This window comes from Dryobates pubescens, chromosome 24 (assembly GCF_014839835.1).
Source record: "Dryobates pubescens isolate bDryPub1 chromosome 24, bDryPub1.pri, whole genome shotgun sequence".
Lineage (NCBI taxonomy): Eukaryota > Metazoa > Chordata > Aves > Piciformes > Picidae > Dryobates > Dryobates pubescens.
This window is the reverse complement of record NC_071635.1, coordinates 16,933,116-16,948,679: the sequence shown is the minus strand read 5'-3', so window position 1 is coordinate 16,948,679 and position 15,564 is coordinate 16,933,116. Positions and strand designations below refer to the sequence as shown.

General features: G+C 65.4%; 1 protein-coding gene across 1 annotated transcript in view; it reads left to right on the top strand.

Moving 5' to 3' along the window:
* Positions 1-13,403, top strand: part of HPSE (heparanase) — a 28,082-nt gene extending 14,679 nt beyond the window's left edge. The window contains exons 8-13 of the mRNA XM_054172526.1: positions 1,876-1,969; positions 2,745-2,851; positions 9,850-9,964; positions 10,962-11,080; positions 11,197-11,343; positions 13,244-13,403. Of these exons, the coding sequence (XP_054028501.1) occupies positions 1,876-1,969; positions 2,745-2,851; positions 9,850-9,964; positions 10,962-11,080; positions 11,197-11,343; positions 13,244-13,403 (742 nt within the window). The remainder of the gene's footprint in view (positions 1-1,875; positions 1,970-2,744; positions 2,852-9,849; positions 9,965-10,961; positions 11,081-11,196; positions 11,344-13,243) is intronic.
* The last annotated feature ends 2,161 nt before the right edge of the window (positions 13,404-15,564 follow it).

Below are 15,564 nucleotides of genomic sequence, written 5' to 3'. Positions count from 1 at the left end.
TGTGGCCATGGCACCCGGGGCCAGGGTGGGGGCTGGGCTGGGGGTTGGACTGGGTGAGCTCAGAGAGCTTTGCCACCCCAAGCAAGTGCCTGACTCTCTGCTCCCCCTTGGAGGTGCCAGGGCTGTGGGCACTGGGGGTGCTGTGTGCCGGCCCTGGGGGTGCTGTGTGCCTGCCCTGGGGCTGCTGTGTGCCTGCCCTGGGGCTGCTGCTGTGTGCCTGCCCTGGGGCTGCTGCTGTGTGCCTGCCCTGGGGGTGCTGTGTGCCTGCCCTGGGGGTGCTGTGTGCCTGCCCTGGGGCTGCTGTGTGCCTGCCCTGGGGCTGGTGCTGTGTGCCTGCCCTGGGGGTGCTGCTGTGTGCCGGCCCTGGGGGTGCTGTGTGCCTGCCCTGGGGGTGCTGTGTGCCTGCCCTGGGGGTGCTGTGTGCCTGCCCTGGGGCTGCTGTGTGCCTGCCCTGGGGGTGCTGTGTGCCTGCCCTGGGGCTGCTGTGTGCCTGCCCTGGGGCTGCTGTGTGCCTGCCCTGGGGGTGCTGTGTGCCGGCCCTGGGGGTGCTGCTGTGTGCCTGCCCTGGGGCTGCTGTGTGCCTGCCCTGGGGGTGCTGTGTGCCAGCCCTGGGGGTGCTGTGTGCCGGCCCTGGGGGTGCTGCTGTGTGCCTGCCCTGGGGCTGCTGTGTGCCTGCCCTGGGGGTGCTGTGTGCCTGCCCTGGGGGTGCTGTGTGCCTGCCCTGGGGGTGCTGCTGTGTGCCTGCCCTGGGGCTGCTGTGTGCCTGCCCTGGGGGTGCTGTGTGCCTGCCCTGGGGCTGCTGTGTGCCTGCCCTGGGGGTGCTGTGTGCCGGCCCTGGGGGTGCTGCTGTGTGCCTGCCCTGGGGGTGCTGTGTGCCTGCCCTGGGGGTGCTGCTGTGTGCCTGCCCTGGGGGTGCTGTGTGCCTGCCCTGGGGCTGCTGTGTGCCTGCCCTGGGGGTGCTGTGTGCCGGCCCTGGGGGTGCTGCTGTGTGCCTGCCCTGGGGGTGCTGTGTGCCTGCCCTGGGGGGTGCTGCTGTGTGCCTGCCCTGGGGGTGCTGTGTGCCTGCCCTGGGGCTGCTGTGTGCCTGCCCTGGGGCTGCTGTGTGCCTGCCCTGGGGGTGCTGTGTGCCTGCCCTGGGGGTGCTGTGTGCCTGCCCTGGGGCTGCTGCTGTGTGCCTGCCCTGGGGGTGCTGTGTGCCTGCCCTGGGGGTGCTGTGTGCCTGCCCTGGGGCTGCTGCTGTGTGCCTGCCCTGGGGCTGCTGCTGTGTGCCGGCCCTGGGGGTGCTGTGTGCCGGCCCTGGGGGTGCTGTGTGCCTGCCCTGGGGCTGCTGTGTGCCTGCCCTGGGGGTGCTGTGTGCCTGCCCTGGGGGTGCTGTGTGCCTGCCCTGGGGCTGCTGCTGTGTGCCTGCCCTGGGGGTGCTGTGTGCCTGCCCTGGGGGTGCTGTGTGCCTGCCCTGGGGCTGCTGTGTGCCTGCCCTGGGGCTGCTGTGTGCCGGCCCTGGGGGTGCTGCTGTGTGCCTGCCCTGGGGGTGCTGTGTGCCTGCCCTGGGGGTGCTGTGTGCCTGCCCTGGGGGTGCTGTGTGCCTGCCCTGGGGGTGCTGTGTGCCTGCCCTGGGGCTGCTGCTGTGTGCCTGCCCTGGGGGTGCTGCTGTGTGCCTGCCCTGGGGGTGCTGCTGTGTGCCTGCCCTGGGGGTGCTGTGTGCCTGCCCTGGGGGTGCTGTGTGCCTGCCCTGGGGCTGCTGTGTGCCTGCCCTGGGGCTGCTGCTGTGTGCCGGCCCTGGGGGTGCTGTGTGCCTGCCCTGGGGGTGCTGTGTGCCTGCCCTGGGGGTGCTGTGTGCCTGCCCTGGGGCTGCTGCTGTGCTTTCCCCCCCTGCAGTTACTACGTGGACGGACGAAGCGCCACCAGGGAGGACTTCCTCAGCCCCAGGGTGCTGGACACCTTTGCCACAGCTCTGCAACAAGTCCTGGAGGTGACATCTGCCCTCCCCTCCTCCCCCCCTGCAGGCCCCCAGGGGCTCAGCAGGGAATCCAGACTGAGCAATGAGCAGGGACCCTCCAGGCTGGGCTGCTGCTCTCCCCCTGAGTTAAACCCAGCCCTGCCAGCAGGGAAGGAGCTCCACAGGCTGCCCCCACAGCCAGCATGGTGCCACACAGAGCTGTGCCCAGCTGGGCAAGGAGGGCAGCAGCAGCCTGGGCTGGAGCAGCAGTGGTGTGGGCAGCAGGAGCAGGGCAGGGATTGTGCCCCTGGGCTCAGCACTGGGGAGGCCACAGCTTGAGGGCTGGGCTCAGCTTTGGGCTCCTGGCTGCCAGAAGGAGCTTGAGGAGCTGGAGCAGGGCCAGGGAAGGGCAGGAAAGGTGGGGAAGGGTCTGGGGAAGAGGGCTGGGGAGGAGCAGCTGAGGGAGCTGGGGGTGGGGAGTGTGGAGCAGAGGAGGCTGAGGGAGACCTCCTTGCTCTCTGCAGCTCCCTGAGAGGAGGCTGCAGCCAGGAGGAGAGGCAATGGCCTCAGGCTGCCCCAGGGGAGGCTCAGGTTGGAGAGGAGAAGAAACTTCTTCCCTGCAAGGGTTCTGCAAGCCTGGCCCAGGCTGCCCAGGGAGGGGGTTGGATGCTCATCCCTGGAGGGGTTGCAGAGCTGTGGTGCTGAGGCCATGGCTCAGCCCCAGCCTGGGCAGGGGCAGAGGATGGTTGGGGCTGGGGGAGCTTAGAGACCTTGCCCAACTCTTGCCTCTTCTTCCCTGCCTGTGCAGATCGTTGCTGGGACTGTGCCTGGCAAGAAGGTGTGGCTGGGAGAGACGAGCTCTGCCTACGGGGGGGGAGCCCCCAGCCTGTCCAACGCTTACATTGCAGGCTTCATGTGAGTGCCACGGCCCTGCCCTGGCTTCTGCCACCCCCTGGAGGCATGGTGGCCGTGCCCAGGGGGAGCAATGTCTCCCTGCAGGCTGCCTGAGCAGTGCCAGCAGCAGGGGAGGGGGGGGGGTGAGTGTCACAGCCCTGCCACCCCTTCAGGTGTGCTTCCCCCTGCCTGAGCTTTGGGGTGAGCCCCAGGGGAGAGCAGATTGTGGGGGAGAAAAACATTCACAGAATGGTTTGGCTTGGAAGGGACCTTAAAAGTCATCATAGCAGAGCCAGCAGGGCCAGGGAGGGGATTCTGCCCCTCTGCTCCACTCTGCTGAGCCCACAGCTGCAGCTCTGGGGCCAGCTCTGCAGCCTCTGTGCCAGGAAGGCTCTGGAGGGGCTGGAAGGTGTCCAGAGCAGGGCCAGGAGGGGGAGCAGAGGGCTGGAGCTGCTCTGAGCACAGCCTGAGAGAGTTGGGGTTGTGCAGGCTGCAGAGGAGAAGGCTCCCAGGAGACCTTCTGGTGGCCTCCCAGGAGCTGCAGGGGGCTGCAAGAGAGCTGGGGAGGGACTTTGGAGGGGGTGAGGGAGGGCTAGGAGTGGGGGGGCTGGAGCAGAAGTAGAAGTGGGGAGCTGGAGATTGGCTGTGAGGAAGAAGTTGTTGGCCAGGAGGGTGGTGAGACCCTGGCACAGGCTGCCCAGGGAGGTGGTGCAGTCCTCATGCCTGGGGGTGTTGCAGCAAGCTGTAGCCATGGCACCTGGGGCCATGGTGGGGTTGGGTTGAGGGTTGGGCTGGATGCTCTCAGAGAGCTTCTCCAGCCTGAATCATGCTGTGATTCCTCTCAGCCTGCAGCCCTTGGCCAGCCCAGGGGCATCCAATGCTACTCCTGATTCCCAGCCCCTGCAATGAGGGCAGGGCAGCAACTGCTCCCAGCTCAGCCCTGCAGAGGTGGCCTGAAGGCCCTGGAACAGACTCACAGCATGCTGGGCTTGGGTGGCTGCTCTGGAGAGCCTTTCCTCCAACCTCCCTGCTCCAGCAGGTTCCCTGAGATCAGCTTCCCAGGCCCTCAGTGCCCAGGGGGGTTGGAAGCTCCCCAGAGCAGGAGACTCCACAACCTCTCTGGCAGCCTGCTCCTGGGCTTCCCTTTTGGTTTCTAGGTAATCACCACAAGAGTTCAAGTGCAAAGTGGCTCTGCCTGAGCTGGCTGCAGGCAGCAGGGCAGCAAAGCTTCTGCTCCTTGTGTGCTGCTGTCCCCCAGCTGGCTGCAGGCAGCAGGGCAGCAAAGCTTCTGCTCCTTGTGTGCTGCTGTCCCTCAGCTGGCTGCAGGCAGCAGGGCAGCAAAACTTCTGCTCCTTGTGTGCTGCTGTCCCTCAGCTGGCTGCAGGCAGCAGGGCAGCAAAGCTTCTGCTCCTTGTGTGCTGCTGTCCCTCAGCTGGCTGCAGGCAGCAGGGCAGCAAAGCTTCTGCTCCTTGTGTGCTGCTCTGCCTGAGCTGGCTGCAGGCAGCAGGGCAGCAAAGCTTCTGCTCCTTGTGTGCTGCTGTCCCTCAGCTGGCTGCAGGCAGCAGGGCAGCAAAGCTTCTGCTCCTTGTGTGCTGCTGTCCCTCAGCTGGCTGCAGGCAGCAGGGCAGCAAAGCTTCTGCTCCTTGTGTGCTGCTGTGCCTCAGCTGGCTGCAGGCAGCAGGGCAGCAAAGCTTCTGCTCCTTGTGTGCTGCTGTCCCTCAGCTGGCTGCAGGCAGCAGGGCAGCAAAGCTTCTGCTCCTTGTGTGCTGCTGCCCTCAGCTGGCTGCAGGCAGCAGGGCAGCAAAGCTTCTGCTCCTTGTGTGCTGCTGTCCCTCAGCTGGCTGCAGGCAGCAGGGCAGCAAAGCTTCTGCTCCTTGTGTGCTGCTGTCCCTCAGCTGGCTGCAGGCAGCAGGGCAGCAAAGCTTCTGCTCCTTGTGTGCTGCTGTCCCTCAGCTGGCTGCAGGCAGCAGGGCAGCAAAGCTTCTGCTCCTTGTGTGCTGCTCTGCCTCAGCTGGCTGCAGGCAGCAGGGCAGCAAAGCTTTCTGCTCCTTGTGTGCTGCTCTGCCTCAGCTGGCTGCAGGCAGCAGGGCAGCAAAGCTTCTGCTCCTTGTGTGCTGCTGTCCCTCAGCTGGCTGCAGGCAGCAGGGCAGCAAAGCTTCTGCTCCTTGTGTGCTGCTGTCCCTCAGCTTGGCTGCAGGCAGCAGGGCAGCAAAGCTTCTTGCTCCTTGTGTGCTGCTGTGCCTCAGCTGGCTGCAGGCAGCAGGGCAGCAAAGCTTCTGCTCCTTGTGTGCTGCTCTGCCTGAGCTGGCTGCAGGCAGCAGGGCAGCAAAGCTTCTGCTCCTTGTGTGCTGCTTGTCCCCTCAGCTGGCTGCAGGGCAGCAGGGCAGCAAAGCTTCCTGCTCCTTGTGTGCTGCTGTCCCTCAGCTGCTGCAGGCAGCAGGGCAGCAAAGCTTCTGCTCCTTGTGTGCTGCTGTCCCTCAGCTGCTGCAGGCAGCATGGGCAGCAAAGCTTCTGCTCCTTGTGTGCTGCTGTCCCTCAGCTGCTGCAGGCAGCAGGGCAGCAAAGCTTCTGCTCCTTGTGTGCTGCTGTCCTCAGCTGGCTGCAGGCAGCAAGGGCAGCAAAGCTTCTGCTCCTTGTGTGCTGCTCTGCCCTCAGCTGGCTGCAGGCAGCAGGGCAGCAAAGCTTCTGCTCCTTGTGTGCTGCTGTCCCTCAGCTGGCTGCAGGCAGCAGGGCAGCAAAGCTTCTGCTCCTTGTGTGCTGCTGTCCCTCAGCTTGGCTGCAGGCAGCAGGGCAGCAAAGCTTCTGCTCCTTGTGTGCTGCTGTCCCTCTAGCTGGCTGCAGGCAGCAGGGCAGCAAAGCTTCTGCTCCTGTGTGTGCTGCTCTGCCTCAGCTGGCTGCAGGCAGCAGGGCAGCAAAGCTTCTGCTCATTGTGTGCTGCTTGCCTGAGCTGGCTGCGGCAGCAGGGCAGCAAAGCTTCTGCTCCTTGTGTGCTGCTGTCCATCAGCTGGCTGCAGGCAGCAGGGCAGCAAAGCTTCTGCTCCTTGTGTGCTGCTGTCCCTCAGCTGGCTGCAGGCAGCAGGGCAGCAAAGCTTCTGCTCCTTGTGTGCTGGCTCTGCCTGAGCTGGCTGCAGGCAGCAGGGCAGCAAAGCTTCTGCTCCTTGTGTGCTGCTGTCCCTCAGCTGGCTGCAGGCAGCAGGGCAGCAAAGCTTCTGCTCCTTGTGTGCTGCTGTCCCTCAGCTGGCTGCAGGCAGCTGGGCAGCAAAGCTTCTGCTCCTTGTGTGCTGCTGTCCCTCAGCTGGCTGCAGGCAGCAGGGCAGCAAAGCTTCTGCTCCTTGTGTGCTGCTCTGCCTGAGCTGGCTGCAGGCAGCAGGGCAGCAAAGCTTCTGCTCCTTGTGTGCTGCTTGTCCCTCAGCTGCTGCAGGCAGCTGGGCAGCAAAGCTTCTGCTCCTTGTGTGCTGCTGTCCCTCAGCTGGCTGCAGGCAGCAGGGCAGCAAAGCTTCTGCTCCTTGTGTGCTGCTCTGCCTGAGCTGGCTGCAGGCAGCAGGGCAGCAAAGCTTCTGCTCCTTGTGTGCTGCTGTCCCTCAGCTGGCTGCAGGCAGCAGGGCAGCAAAGCTTCTGCTCCTTGTGTGCTGCTGTCCCTCAGCTGGCTGCAGGCAGCAGGGCAGCAAAGCTTCTGCTCCTTGTGTGCTGCTGTCCCTCAGCTGGCTGCAGGCAGCTGGGCAGCAAAGCTTCTGCTCCTTGTGTGCTGCTCTGCCTGAGCTGGCTGCAGGCAGCAGGGCAGCAAAGCTTCTGCTCCTTGTGTGCTGCTGTCCCCCAGCTGGCTGCAGGCAGCAGGGCAGCAAAGCTTCTGCTCCTTGTGTGCTGCTCTGCCTGAGCTGGCTGCAGGCAGCAGGGCAGCAAAGCTTCTGCTCCTTGTGTGCTGCTCTGCTGAGCTGGCTGCAGGCAGCTGGGCAGCAAAGCTTCTGCTCCTTGTGTGCTGCTCTGCTGAGCTGGCTGCAGGCAGCAGGGCAGCAAAGCTTCTGCTCCTTGTGTGCTGCTCTGCCTCAGCTGGCTGCAGGCAGCAGGGCAGCAAAGCTTCTGCTCCTTGTGTGCTGCTGTGCCTCAGCTGGCTGCAGGCAGCTGGGCAGCAAAGCTTCTGCTCCTTGTGTGCTGCTGTCCCCCAGCTGGCTGCAGGCAGCAGGGCAGCAAAGGTTCTGCTCCTTGTGTGCTGCTGTCCCCCAGCTGGCTGCAGGCAGCAGGGCAGCAAAGCTTCTGCTCCTTGTGTGCTGCTGTCCCCCAGCTGGCTGCAGGCAGCAGGGCAGCAAAGCTTCTGCTCCTTGTGTGCTGCTGTCCCTCAGCTGGCTGCAGGCAGCAGGGCAGCAAAGCTTCTGCTCCTTGTGTGCTGCTCTGCCTGAGCTGGCTGCAGGCAGCAGGGCAGCAAAGCTTCTGCTCCTTGTGTGCTGCTGTCCCTCAGCTGGCTGCAGGCAGCAGGGCAGCAAAGCTTCTGCTCCTTGTGTGCTGCTGTCCCTCAGCTGGGCTGCAGGCAGCTGGGCAGCAAAGCTTCTGCTCCTTGTGTGCTGCTGTCCCCTCAGCTGGCTGCAGGCAGCAGGGCAGCAAAGCTTCTGCTCCTTGTGTGCTGCTCTGCCTGAGCTGGCTGCAGGCAGCAGGGCAGCAAAGCTTCTGCTCCTTGTGTGCTGCTCTGCCTCAGCTGGCTGCAGGCAGCAGGGCAGCAAAGCTTCTGCTCCTTGTGTGCTGCTGTCCCTCAGCTGGCTGCAGGCAGCAGGGCAGCAAAGCTTCTGCTCCTTGTGTGCTGCTGTCCCTCAGCTGGCTGCAGGCAGCAGGGCAGCAAAGCTTCTGCTCCTTGTGTGCTGCTGTCCCTCAGCTGGCTGGCAGGCAGCTGGGCAGCAAAGCTTCTGCTCCTTGTGTGCTGCTGTCCCTCAGCTGGCTGCAGGCAGCAGGGCAGCAAAGCTTCTGCTCCTTGTGTGCTGCTGTCCCTCAGCTGGCTGCAGGCAGCAGGGCAGCAAAGCTTTCTGCTCCTTGTGTGCTGCTCTGCCTGAGCTGGCTGCAGGCAGCAGGGCAGCAAAGCTTCTGCTCCTTGTGTGCTGCTGTCCCTCAGCTGGCTGCAAGGCAGCAGGGCAGCAAAGCTTCTGCTCCTTATGTGCTGCTGTCCCTCAGCTGGCTGCAGGCAGCAGGGCAGCAAAAGCTTCTGCTCCTTGTGTGCTGCTCTGCCTGAGCTGGCTGCAGGCAGCAGGGCAGCAAAGCTTCTGCTCCTTGTTGCTGCTGTCCCTCAGCTGGCTGCAGGCAGCTGGGCAGCAAAGCTTCTGCTCCTTGTGTGCTGCTCTGCCTGAGCTGGCTGCAGGCAGCAGGGCAGCAAAGCTTCTGCTCCTTGTGTGCTGCTGTCCCTCAGCTGGCTGCAGGCAGCTGGGCAGCAAAGCTTCTGCTCCTTGTGTGCTGCTCTCCCCTCAGCTTGGCTGCAGGCAGCAGGGCAGCAAAGCTTCTGCTCCTGTGTGCTGCTGTCCCTCAGCTGGCTGCAGGCAGCAGGGCAGCAAAGCTTCCTGCTCCTTGTGTGCTGCTCTGCCTGAGCTGGCTGCAGGCAGCAGGGCAGCAAAGCTTCTGCTCCTTGTGTGCTGCTGTCCCCCAGCTGGCTGCAGGCAGCAGGGCAGCAAAGCTTCTGCTCCTTGTGTGCTGCGGTCCCTCAGCTGGCTGCAGGCAGCAGGGCAGCAAAGCTTCTGCTCCTTGTGTGCTGCTGTCCCTCAGCTGGCTGCAGGCAGCAGGGCAGCAAAGCTTCTGCTCCTTGTGTGCTGCTGTCCCTCAGCTGGCTGCAGGCAGCTGGGCAGCAAAGCTTCTGCTCCTTGTGTGCTGCTGTCCCTCAGCTGGCTGCAGGCAGCAGGGCAGCAAAGCTTCTGCTCCTTGTGTGCTGCTCTGCCTGAGCTGGCTGCAGGCAGCAGGGCAGCAAAGCTTCTGCTCCTTGTGTGCTGCTGTCCCTCAGCTGGGTGCAGGCAGCAGGGCAGCAAAGCTTCTGCTCCTTGTGTGCTGCTCTGCCTCAGCTGGCTGCAGTCAGCAGGGCAGCAAAGCTTCTGCTCCTTGTGTGCTGCTGTCCCTCAGCTGGCTGCAGGCAGCAGGGCAGCAAAGCTTCTGCTCCTTGTGTGCTGCTGTCCCCCAGCTGGCTGCAGGCAGCAGGGCAGCAAGCTTCTGCTCCTTTGTGTGCTGCTCTGCCGGAGCTGGCTGCAGGCAGCAGGGCAGCAAAGCTTCTGCCTCCTTGTGTGCTGCTGTCCCCCAGCTGGCTGCAGGCAGCAGGGCAGCAAAGCTTCTGCTCCTTGTGTGCTGCTCTGCCTGAGCTGGCTGCAGGCAGCAGGGCAGCAAAGCTTCTGCTCCTTGTGTGCTGCTGTCCCTCAGCTGGCTGCAGGTAGCAGGGCAGCAAAGCTTCTGCTCCTTGTGTGCTGCTGTCCCCCAGCTGGCTGCAGGCAGCAGGGCAGCAAAGCTTCTGCTCCTTGTGTGCTGCTCTGCCTGAGCTGGCTGCAGGCAGCAGGGCAGCAAAGCTTCTGCTCCTTGTGTGCTGCTGTCCCTCAGCTGGCTGCAGGCAGCTGGGCAGCAAAGCTTCTGCTCCTTGTGTGCTGCTGTCCCTCAGCTGGCTGCAGGCAGCAGGGCAGCAAAGCTTCTGCTCCTTGTGTGCTGCTGTCCCTCAGCTGGCTGCAGGTAGCAGGGCAGCAAAGCTTCTGCTCCTTGTGTGCTGCTGTCCCTCAGCTGGCTGCAGGCAGCAGGGCAGCAAAGGTTCTGCTCCTTGTGTGCTGCTGTCCCCCAGCTGGCTGCAGGCAGCTGGGCAGCAAAGCTTCTGCTCCTTGTGTGCTGCTGTCCCTCAGCTGGCTGCAGGCAGCAGGGCAGCAAAGCTTCTGCTCCTTGTGTGCTGCTCTGCCTCAGCTGGCTGCAGGCAGCAGGGCAGCAAAGCTTCTGCTCCTTGTGTGCTGCTCTGCCTCAGCTGGCTGCAGAGGGCCAGTGAGGTGCAGCTGAGCTCAGCCTCATCCCCTCCTTTGCTCTGGCAGGTGGCTGGACAAGCTGGGGCTGGCAGCCAGGCAGGGCATCGACGTGGTGCTCAGGCAGGTGTTCTTCGGAGCAGGCTCCTACCACCTGGTGGATGCCAACCTCCAGCCCCTGCCGGTAGGTATCAGATCCCCTGAGGCAGCTCTGGGCAGGGGGCAGGGGCAGGGGAGGGAGAGACTGCAGGGAGAGGGCCCAAGCCTGCAGGAAACTCTCAGCTGTCCTGGCAGCCACAGCTGGGAGAGGGGAGATTGGGACTGGAGGGGAGGGAGGAATTGATGAGGGTGAGGCTGGGGAGCCGCTGGCACAGGCTGCCCAGGGAGGCTGTGGCTGCCTCCTGCCTGGAGGGGTTCCCCAGGTGCAGAGAGACAGAGACCTGCTGGGGAGAGCCCAAGGGAGAGCCAGGAGGAGGAGTCGGGGACCTGAGCATCTCCCCTGTGCAGAGAGGCTGAGAGCCCTGGGGGTGCCCAGCCTGAGAGGGATCTGATCAATGCCTCTCAAGAGCTGAGGGCTGGGGGGCAAGGGGAGGAGGCCAAGCTCTGTTGGGTGGTGCTCAGGAGTCACCCAAGGAGCAATGGACACAGAGTGGAGCAGAGAAGGTTTCAGCTGAGCAGGAGGAGAAACTTCTTTGCTGTGAGGCTGCTGGAGCCTGGAGCAGGCTGCCCAGAGAGGGCTGCTCCTGCTCTGGAGCCTTTCCAGCCCCACCTGGATGGATTTTCCCACCCCCAGGACCTAAAGGGCTCCAGGAGAGCTGGGGAGGAGCTTTGCACAAGGGCTGGGAGTGCCAGGATCAGGCTCTCTGCTCTGCCCTGCTCAGCCCCCACCTGCAGCATTGCCTCCAGCTCTGGGGCCCCCAGCACAGGAAGGACCTGGAGCTGCTGGAGAGGCTCCAGAGGAGGCCACAGAGGGCTGCAGAACCTCCCCTGTGGGGCCAGGCTCTCCAGAGAGACCTTAGAGCAGCCTTGTGGAGTCTCCTGCTCTGGAGAGCTTCCAATCCCCCCTGGATGTGTTCTGGGTGCCCTGCCCTGGCAGGGGGCTTGGGCTGGAGGATCTCCAGGGGTCCCTTCCAGCCTCTGCTGCTCTGTGATGCTGTGAGCTGTGCTCTTGTGCCCCCCAGGACTATTGGCTCTCCCTGCTCTACAAGAAGCTGGTGGGCACCAAGGTGCTGAAGGTCAGCCTGGCAGGAGCTGATGAGAGGAAGCTTCGAGTCTACCTCCACTGCACCAACAGCCTGCAGTAAGCCTCCAGCCAGGAACTGAGCCCCTTGGCCACCCCCAGGCCAAGCAAAGCAGAGGGAGGACTCTGCAAGCACTCTCTGTGCACCCCCAGCAGCACCTTCCCTTGCCTTGCAGCCCCAGGTACAGAGAGGGGGATGTGACCCTGTTTGCCTTGAACCTCTACAACACCACCCAGCAGCTGCAGCTGCCACAGCACCTCCTGAGCAAGCAGCTGGACCAGTACCTCCTGCTGCCCCATGGCAGAGAGAACCTCCTGTCCAGGTGAGCAGCAGCTCCTCCTGGCCCCTTAGGGAGGACATGGAGGTGGCCTCTAAACCCTCCCCTTGGTCAGTGTTAAAAGCCAGGGGGGAAAGAGGTCTTCAGGCTTCTGGAGGCTTCTAAGTCTAAGACCTGTTCAGTCAGGGTCCTGAGGAGGCCCCAGGGATGAGCAGAGGATGGAGAACCTCCCCTGTGGGGCCAGGCTGAGGGAGCTGGGGCTGTGCAGCCTGGAGAGGAGAAGGCTGCAGGGAGAGCTCAGAGCAGCTCCCAGGCCCTGCAGGGGCTGCAAGCAGGCTGCAGAGGATGTCACTGCCTGCAGGCACTGCTCTTAGTTGCTGTGCTTTGGTCCTGATCAGTTTACCTCTGGAGGTCATCCTCTGCCTTGGTGGCCTGCAGCTGCTGCTGGATCCTTCATGGGCAGCTGGGCAGCAGCCAGCACTGGGCACTGGCAGCACAGGAGGCCAAGGGCAGCCTGGGCTGCACCCAAAGCAGGGTGGCCAGAGCTGGAGAGAGGGATCCTGCCCCTCTGCTCTGCCCTGGGGAGACCTCACCTGCAGGGCTGGGGCCAGAGCTGGAGAGAGGGATCCTGCCCCTCTGCTCTGCCCTGGGGAGACCTCACCTGCAGGGCTGGGGCCAGCTCTGGAGCCTTCAGCACAGGAGGGAGCTGGAGCTGAGGGAGAGGCTCCAGAGGAGGCCAGCAAGATGCTGAGGGGCTTGGAGCAGCTCTGCCCTGGGGCCAGGCTGAGGGAGCTGGGGGTGTTGAGCCTGCAGAAGAGAAGGCTGCAGGCAGAGCCCAGAGCAGCTGCCAGTCCCTGCAGGGGCTGCAAGCAGGCTGCAGAGGGACTGCTGCCAAAGGGCTGCAGGGACAGCCCCAGGGGCAATGGGTTGAGATGAGAGCAGAGCAGCTGGAGCTTGGATGTGAGGAACAAGTTGTGCCCCAGGAGGCTGCTGGAAGCCTGCAAGAGGTTGCCCAGGGAGGTGGTTGTGGCCCCATGGCTGGAGAGCTTGCAGGGGAGGCTGGAGAGGGCTCTGGGCAAGCTGCTGCAGGGGAGGATGTCCCTGCTGAGGGCAGGGGCTTGGCCTGCAGGGGCTCTGCAGCTCCCTTCCAGCACAGAGCTCTCTGTGGCTCTGTGATGCTATGAAGGTTGGAGATCACCCAGCCCAGCCCCCTGCCAGAGCAGGGCACCCAGGGCAGGGCACCCAGGGCAGGGCACCCAGAGCACACCCAGGGGGGTTGGAAGCTCTCCAGAGCAGGAGGCTCCACAGCCTCTCTGGCAGCCTGCTCCAGGCTCCAGCAGCCTCACCCCAAAGCAGTTTCTCCTCCTGCTGAGGTGGAACCTCCTGGCTCCCAGTCTGTGCCCACTGCCCCTTGGCCTGTCCCAGGGCACCACTGAGCAGAGCCTGGCCCCTGCTGCTTGCCCCCCAGCCCTCAGCTCTTGAGAGGCATTGCTCAGCTCCCTCTCAGCCTTCTCCTCTCCAGGCTAACCACCCCCAGGGCTCTCAGCCCTTCCTCTCCAGACATCTTCCAGGCCCTTCAGCATCCTCACAGCCTCCCTCCAGCAGCTCCCTGTCCCTCCTGGAGTGGGGAGCCTGGCGCTGGCCCCAGTGCTGGAGCTGTGGTCTCAGCAGGGCAGGGCAGAGGGCCCTGGCTACATCCAGTCCCTCTGAGGGCTGTTTTCCTGCCTCTCCCCTCCCAGGCTTGGATGTGCCTTGCCCTGGGGGTGGCTGATCTCTCCCCTGCCTTCCAGCTGCTCTTTGCTGCCCCTCGGCTCTGTCCCAGGGCAATGAGCCTGGCCCCTTCTTCTTGCCCCCCCTCAGCCTTAAGCCCTGAGCAGATGCCCTGAGGGGGCTGCAAGCAGGAGCCCAGCTGCCTGCCTCAGCTCCCCCCTGTCCCCCTGCCCAGGTCCGTGGAGCTGAACGGCCGCCTGCTGCGGATGCCGGAGGAGCAAACCCTGCCCGAGCTGCCCGGCCGCCCCCTGGGGGCTGGCAGCCTGCTGCCCCTCCCTGCCTTCTCCTATGGCTTCTATGTCATCAGGAATGCCAAGGCCCTGGCCTGCATCTGAGCTGCTCCTGCCCGGGGGGAGGCTCTGCCCCCTGGGGGCTTCCCGCGCGGTGCCAGCAGGCTGCAGCCTGGCCAGGGAGGGCAGAGGGGCAGCAGAGGGGGGAGCTGGGGGCTGGGGGGGCTGCAGCAGCACAGAGCCAGGACCTGAATGGGGCTTGGAAGGGACCTTGAGCAACAGGCAGTGCCCAACCCCCCTTGGGCTTTACCTGCAGCAAAGTGCTTACCCTGCCCCCCACCCCAGGCAGGATCCCCTCAGCCCCCCCAGGCGGGGCTCCCCTCAGCCCCCCCTGGAAGGGTTCCCCTCAGCCCCCCCAGGGGGGATCTCCTCAGCCCCCCCAGGCAGGGTCTCCTCAGCCCCCCCCGGAAGGGTTCCCCTCAGCCCCCCCAGGCAGGATCTCCTCAGCCCCCCAGGAGGGGCTCCCCTCAGCCCCCCAGGCAGGATCCCCTCAGCCTCCCCAGGAGGTTATCCCCTCAGCCCCCCCAGGCAGGATCCCCTCAGCCCCCCCTGGAAGGGTTCCCCTCAGCCCCCCAGGAGGGGCTCCCCTCAGCCCCCCAGGCAGGATCTCCTCAGCCCCCCAGGAGGGGCTCCCCTCAGCCCCCCAGGCAGGATCCCCTCAGCCTCCCCAGGAGGTTATCCCCTCAGCCCCCCCAGGCAGGATCCCTTCAGCCCCCCCAGGCAGGATCCCCTCAGCCCCCCCTGGAAGGGTTCCCCTCAGCCCCCCCAGGCAGGATCCCCTCTGCCCCCCGGGAAGGCCTCCCCTCAGCCCCCCAGGAGGGTCTCCCCTCTGCAGCCCCCACTCCACTGCGCTCCCTGCAGCCCCCAGCTGCTGTGTGAGCTCCCCTGGCTCGCTGCACTCCAGCACAGAGCCCTTGAGCCACAGCACACAGAGAGCTGCAGCAGCTTCCCAGCCTGTGCCAGGGGCTGTGCCAGCAGCGAGGCCCTGGGGCTCTGCGGGCACGGCCCTGCCCGCAGCGCCCCCTGCAGCCGGCCGGCAGCGCCCCCTGCAGCCGGCCGGCAGCGCCCCCTGCAGCCGGCCGGCAGCGCCCCCTGCAGCCGGTCCGCAGCGCCCCCTGCAGCCGGCCCGCAGCGCCCCCTGCAGCCGGCCCGCAGGAGCATGAGCGGCAGGGATGGGATAGATGAGCAGCTGGCCTGGGGGTGCTGAGCAGCAGGGATGGGGGTGCTGAGCAGCAGGGATGGGGGTGCTGAGCAGCAGGGATGGGATGCTGAGCAGCAGGGGTGGGGTGCTGAGCAGCAGGGATGGGGTGCTGAGCAGCAGGGGTGGGGGTGCTGAGCAGCAGGGATGGGATAGATGAGCAGCAGGGATGGGGTGCTGAGCAGCAGGGGTGGGGGTGCTGAGCAGCAGGGGTGGGGGTGCTGAGCAGCAGGGGTGGGGGTGCTGAGCAGCAGGGATGGGATAGATGAGCAGCAGGGGTGGGGTGCTGAGCAGCAGGGATGGGGGTGCTGAGCAGCAGGGATGGGGTGCTGAGCAGCAGGGATGGGGGTGCTGAGCAGCAGGGGTGGGATAGATGAGCAGCAGGGGTGGGGGTGCTGAGCAGCAGGGGTGGGGTGCTGAGCAGCAGGGGTGGGGGTGCTGAGCAGCAGGGATGGGGTGCTGAGCAGCAGGGATGGGGGTGCTGAGCAGCAGGGATGGGGGTGCTGAGCAGCAGGGATGGGATAGATGAGCAGCAGGGGTGGGGGTGCTGAGCAGCAGGGGTGGGGGTGCTGAGCAGCAGGGGTGGGGTGCTGAGCAGCAGGGATGAGGGTGCTGAGCAGCAGGGGTGGGGTGCTGAGCAGCAGGGGTGGGGGTGCTGAGCAGCAGGGGTGGGGTGCTGAGCAGCAGGGGGGGGGTGCTGAGCGGCAGGGGTGGGGGTGCTGAGCGGCAGGGATGGGGGTGCTGAGCAGCAGGGATGAGGGTGCTGAGCAGCAGGGGTGGGGTGCTGAGCAGCAGGGGTGGGGGTGCTGAGCAGCAGGGGTGGGGGTGCTGAGCAGCAGGGGTGGGGTGCTGAGCAGCAGGGATGAGGGTGCTGAGCAGCAGGGGTGGGGTGCTGAGCAGCAGGGGTGGGGTGCTGAGCAGCAGGGGTGGGGGTGCTGAGCGGCAGGGATGGGGGTGCTGAGCAGCAGGGATGGGGGTACTGAGCAGCAGGGATGGGGTGCTGAGCAG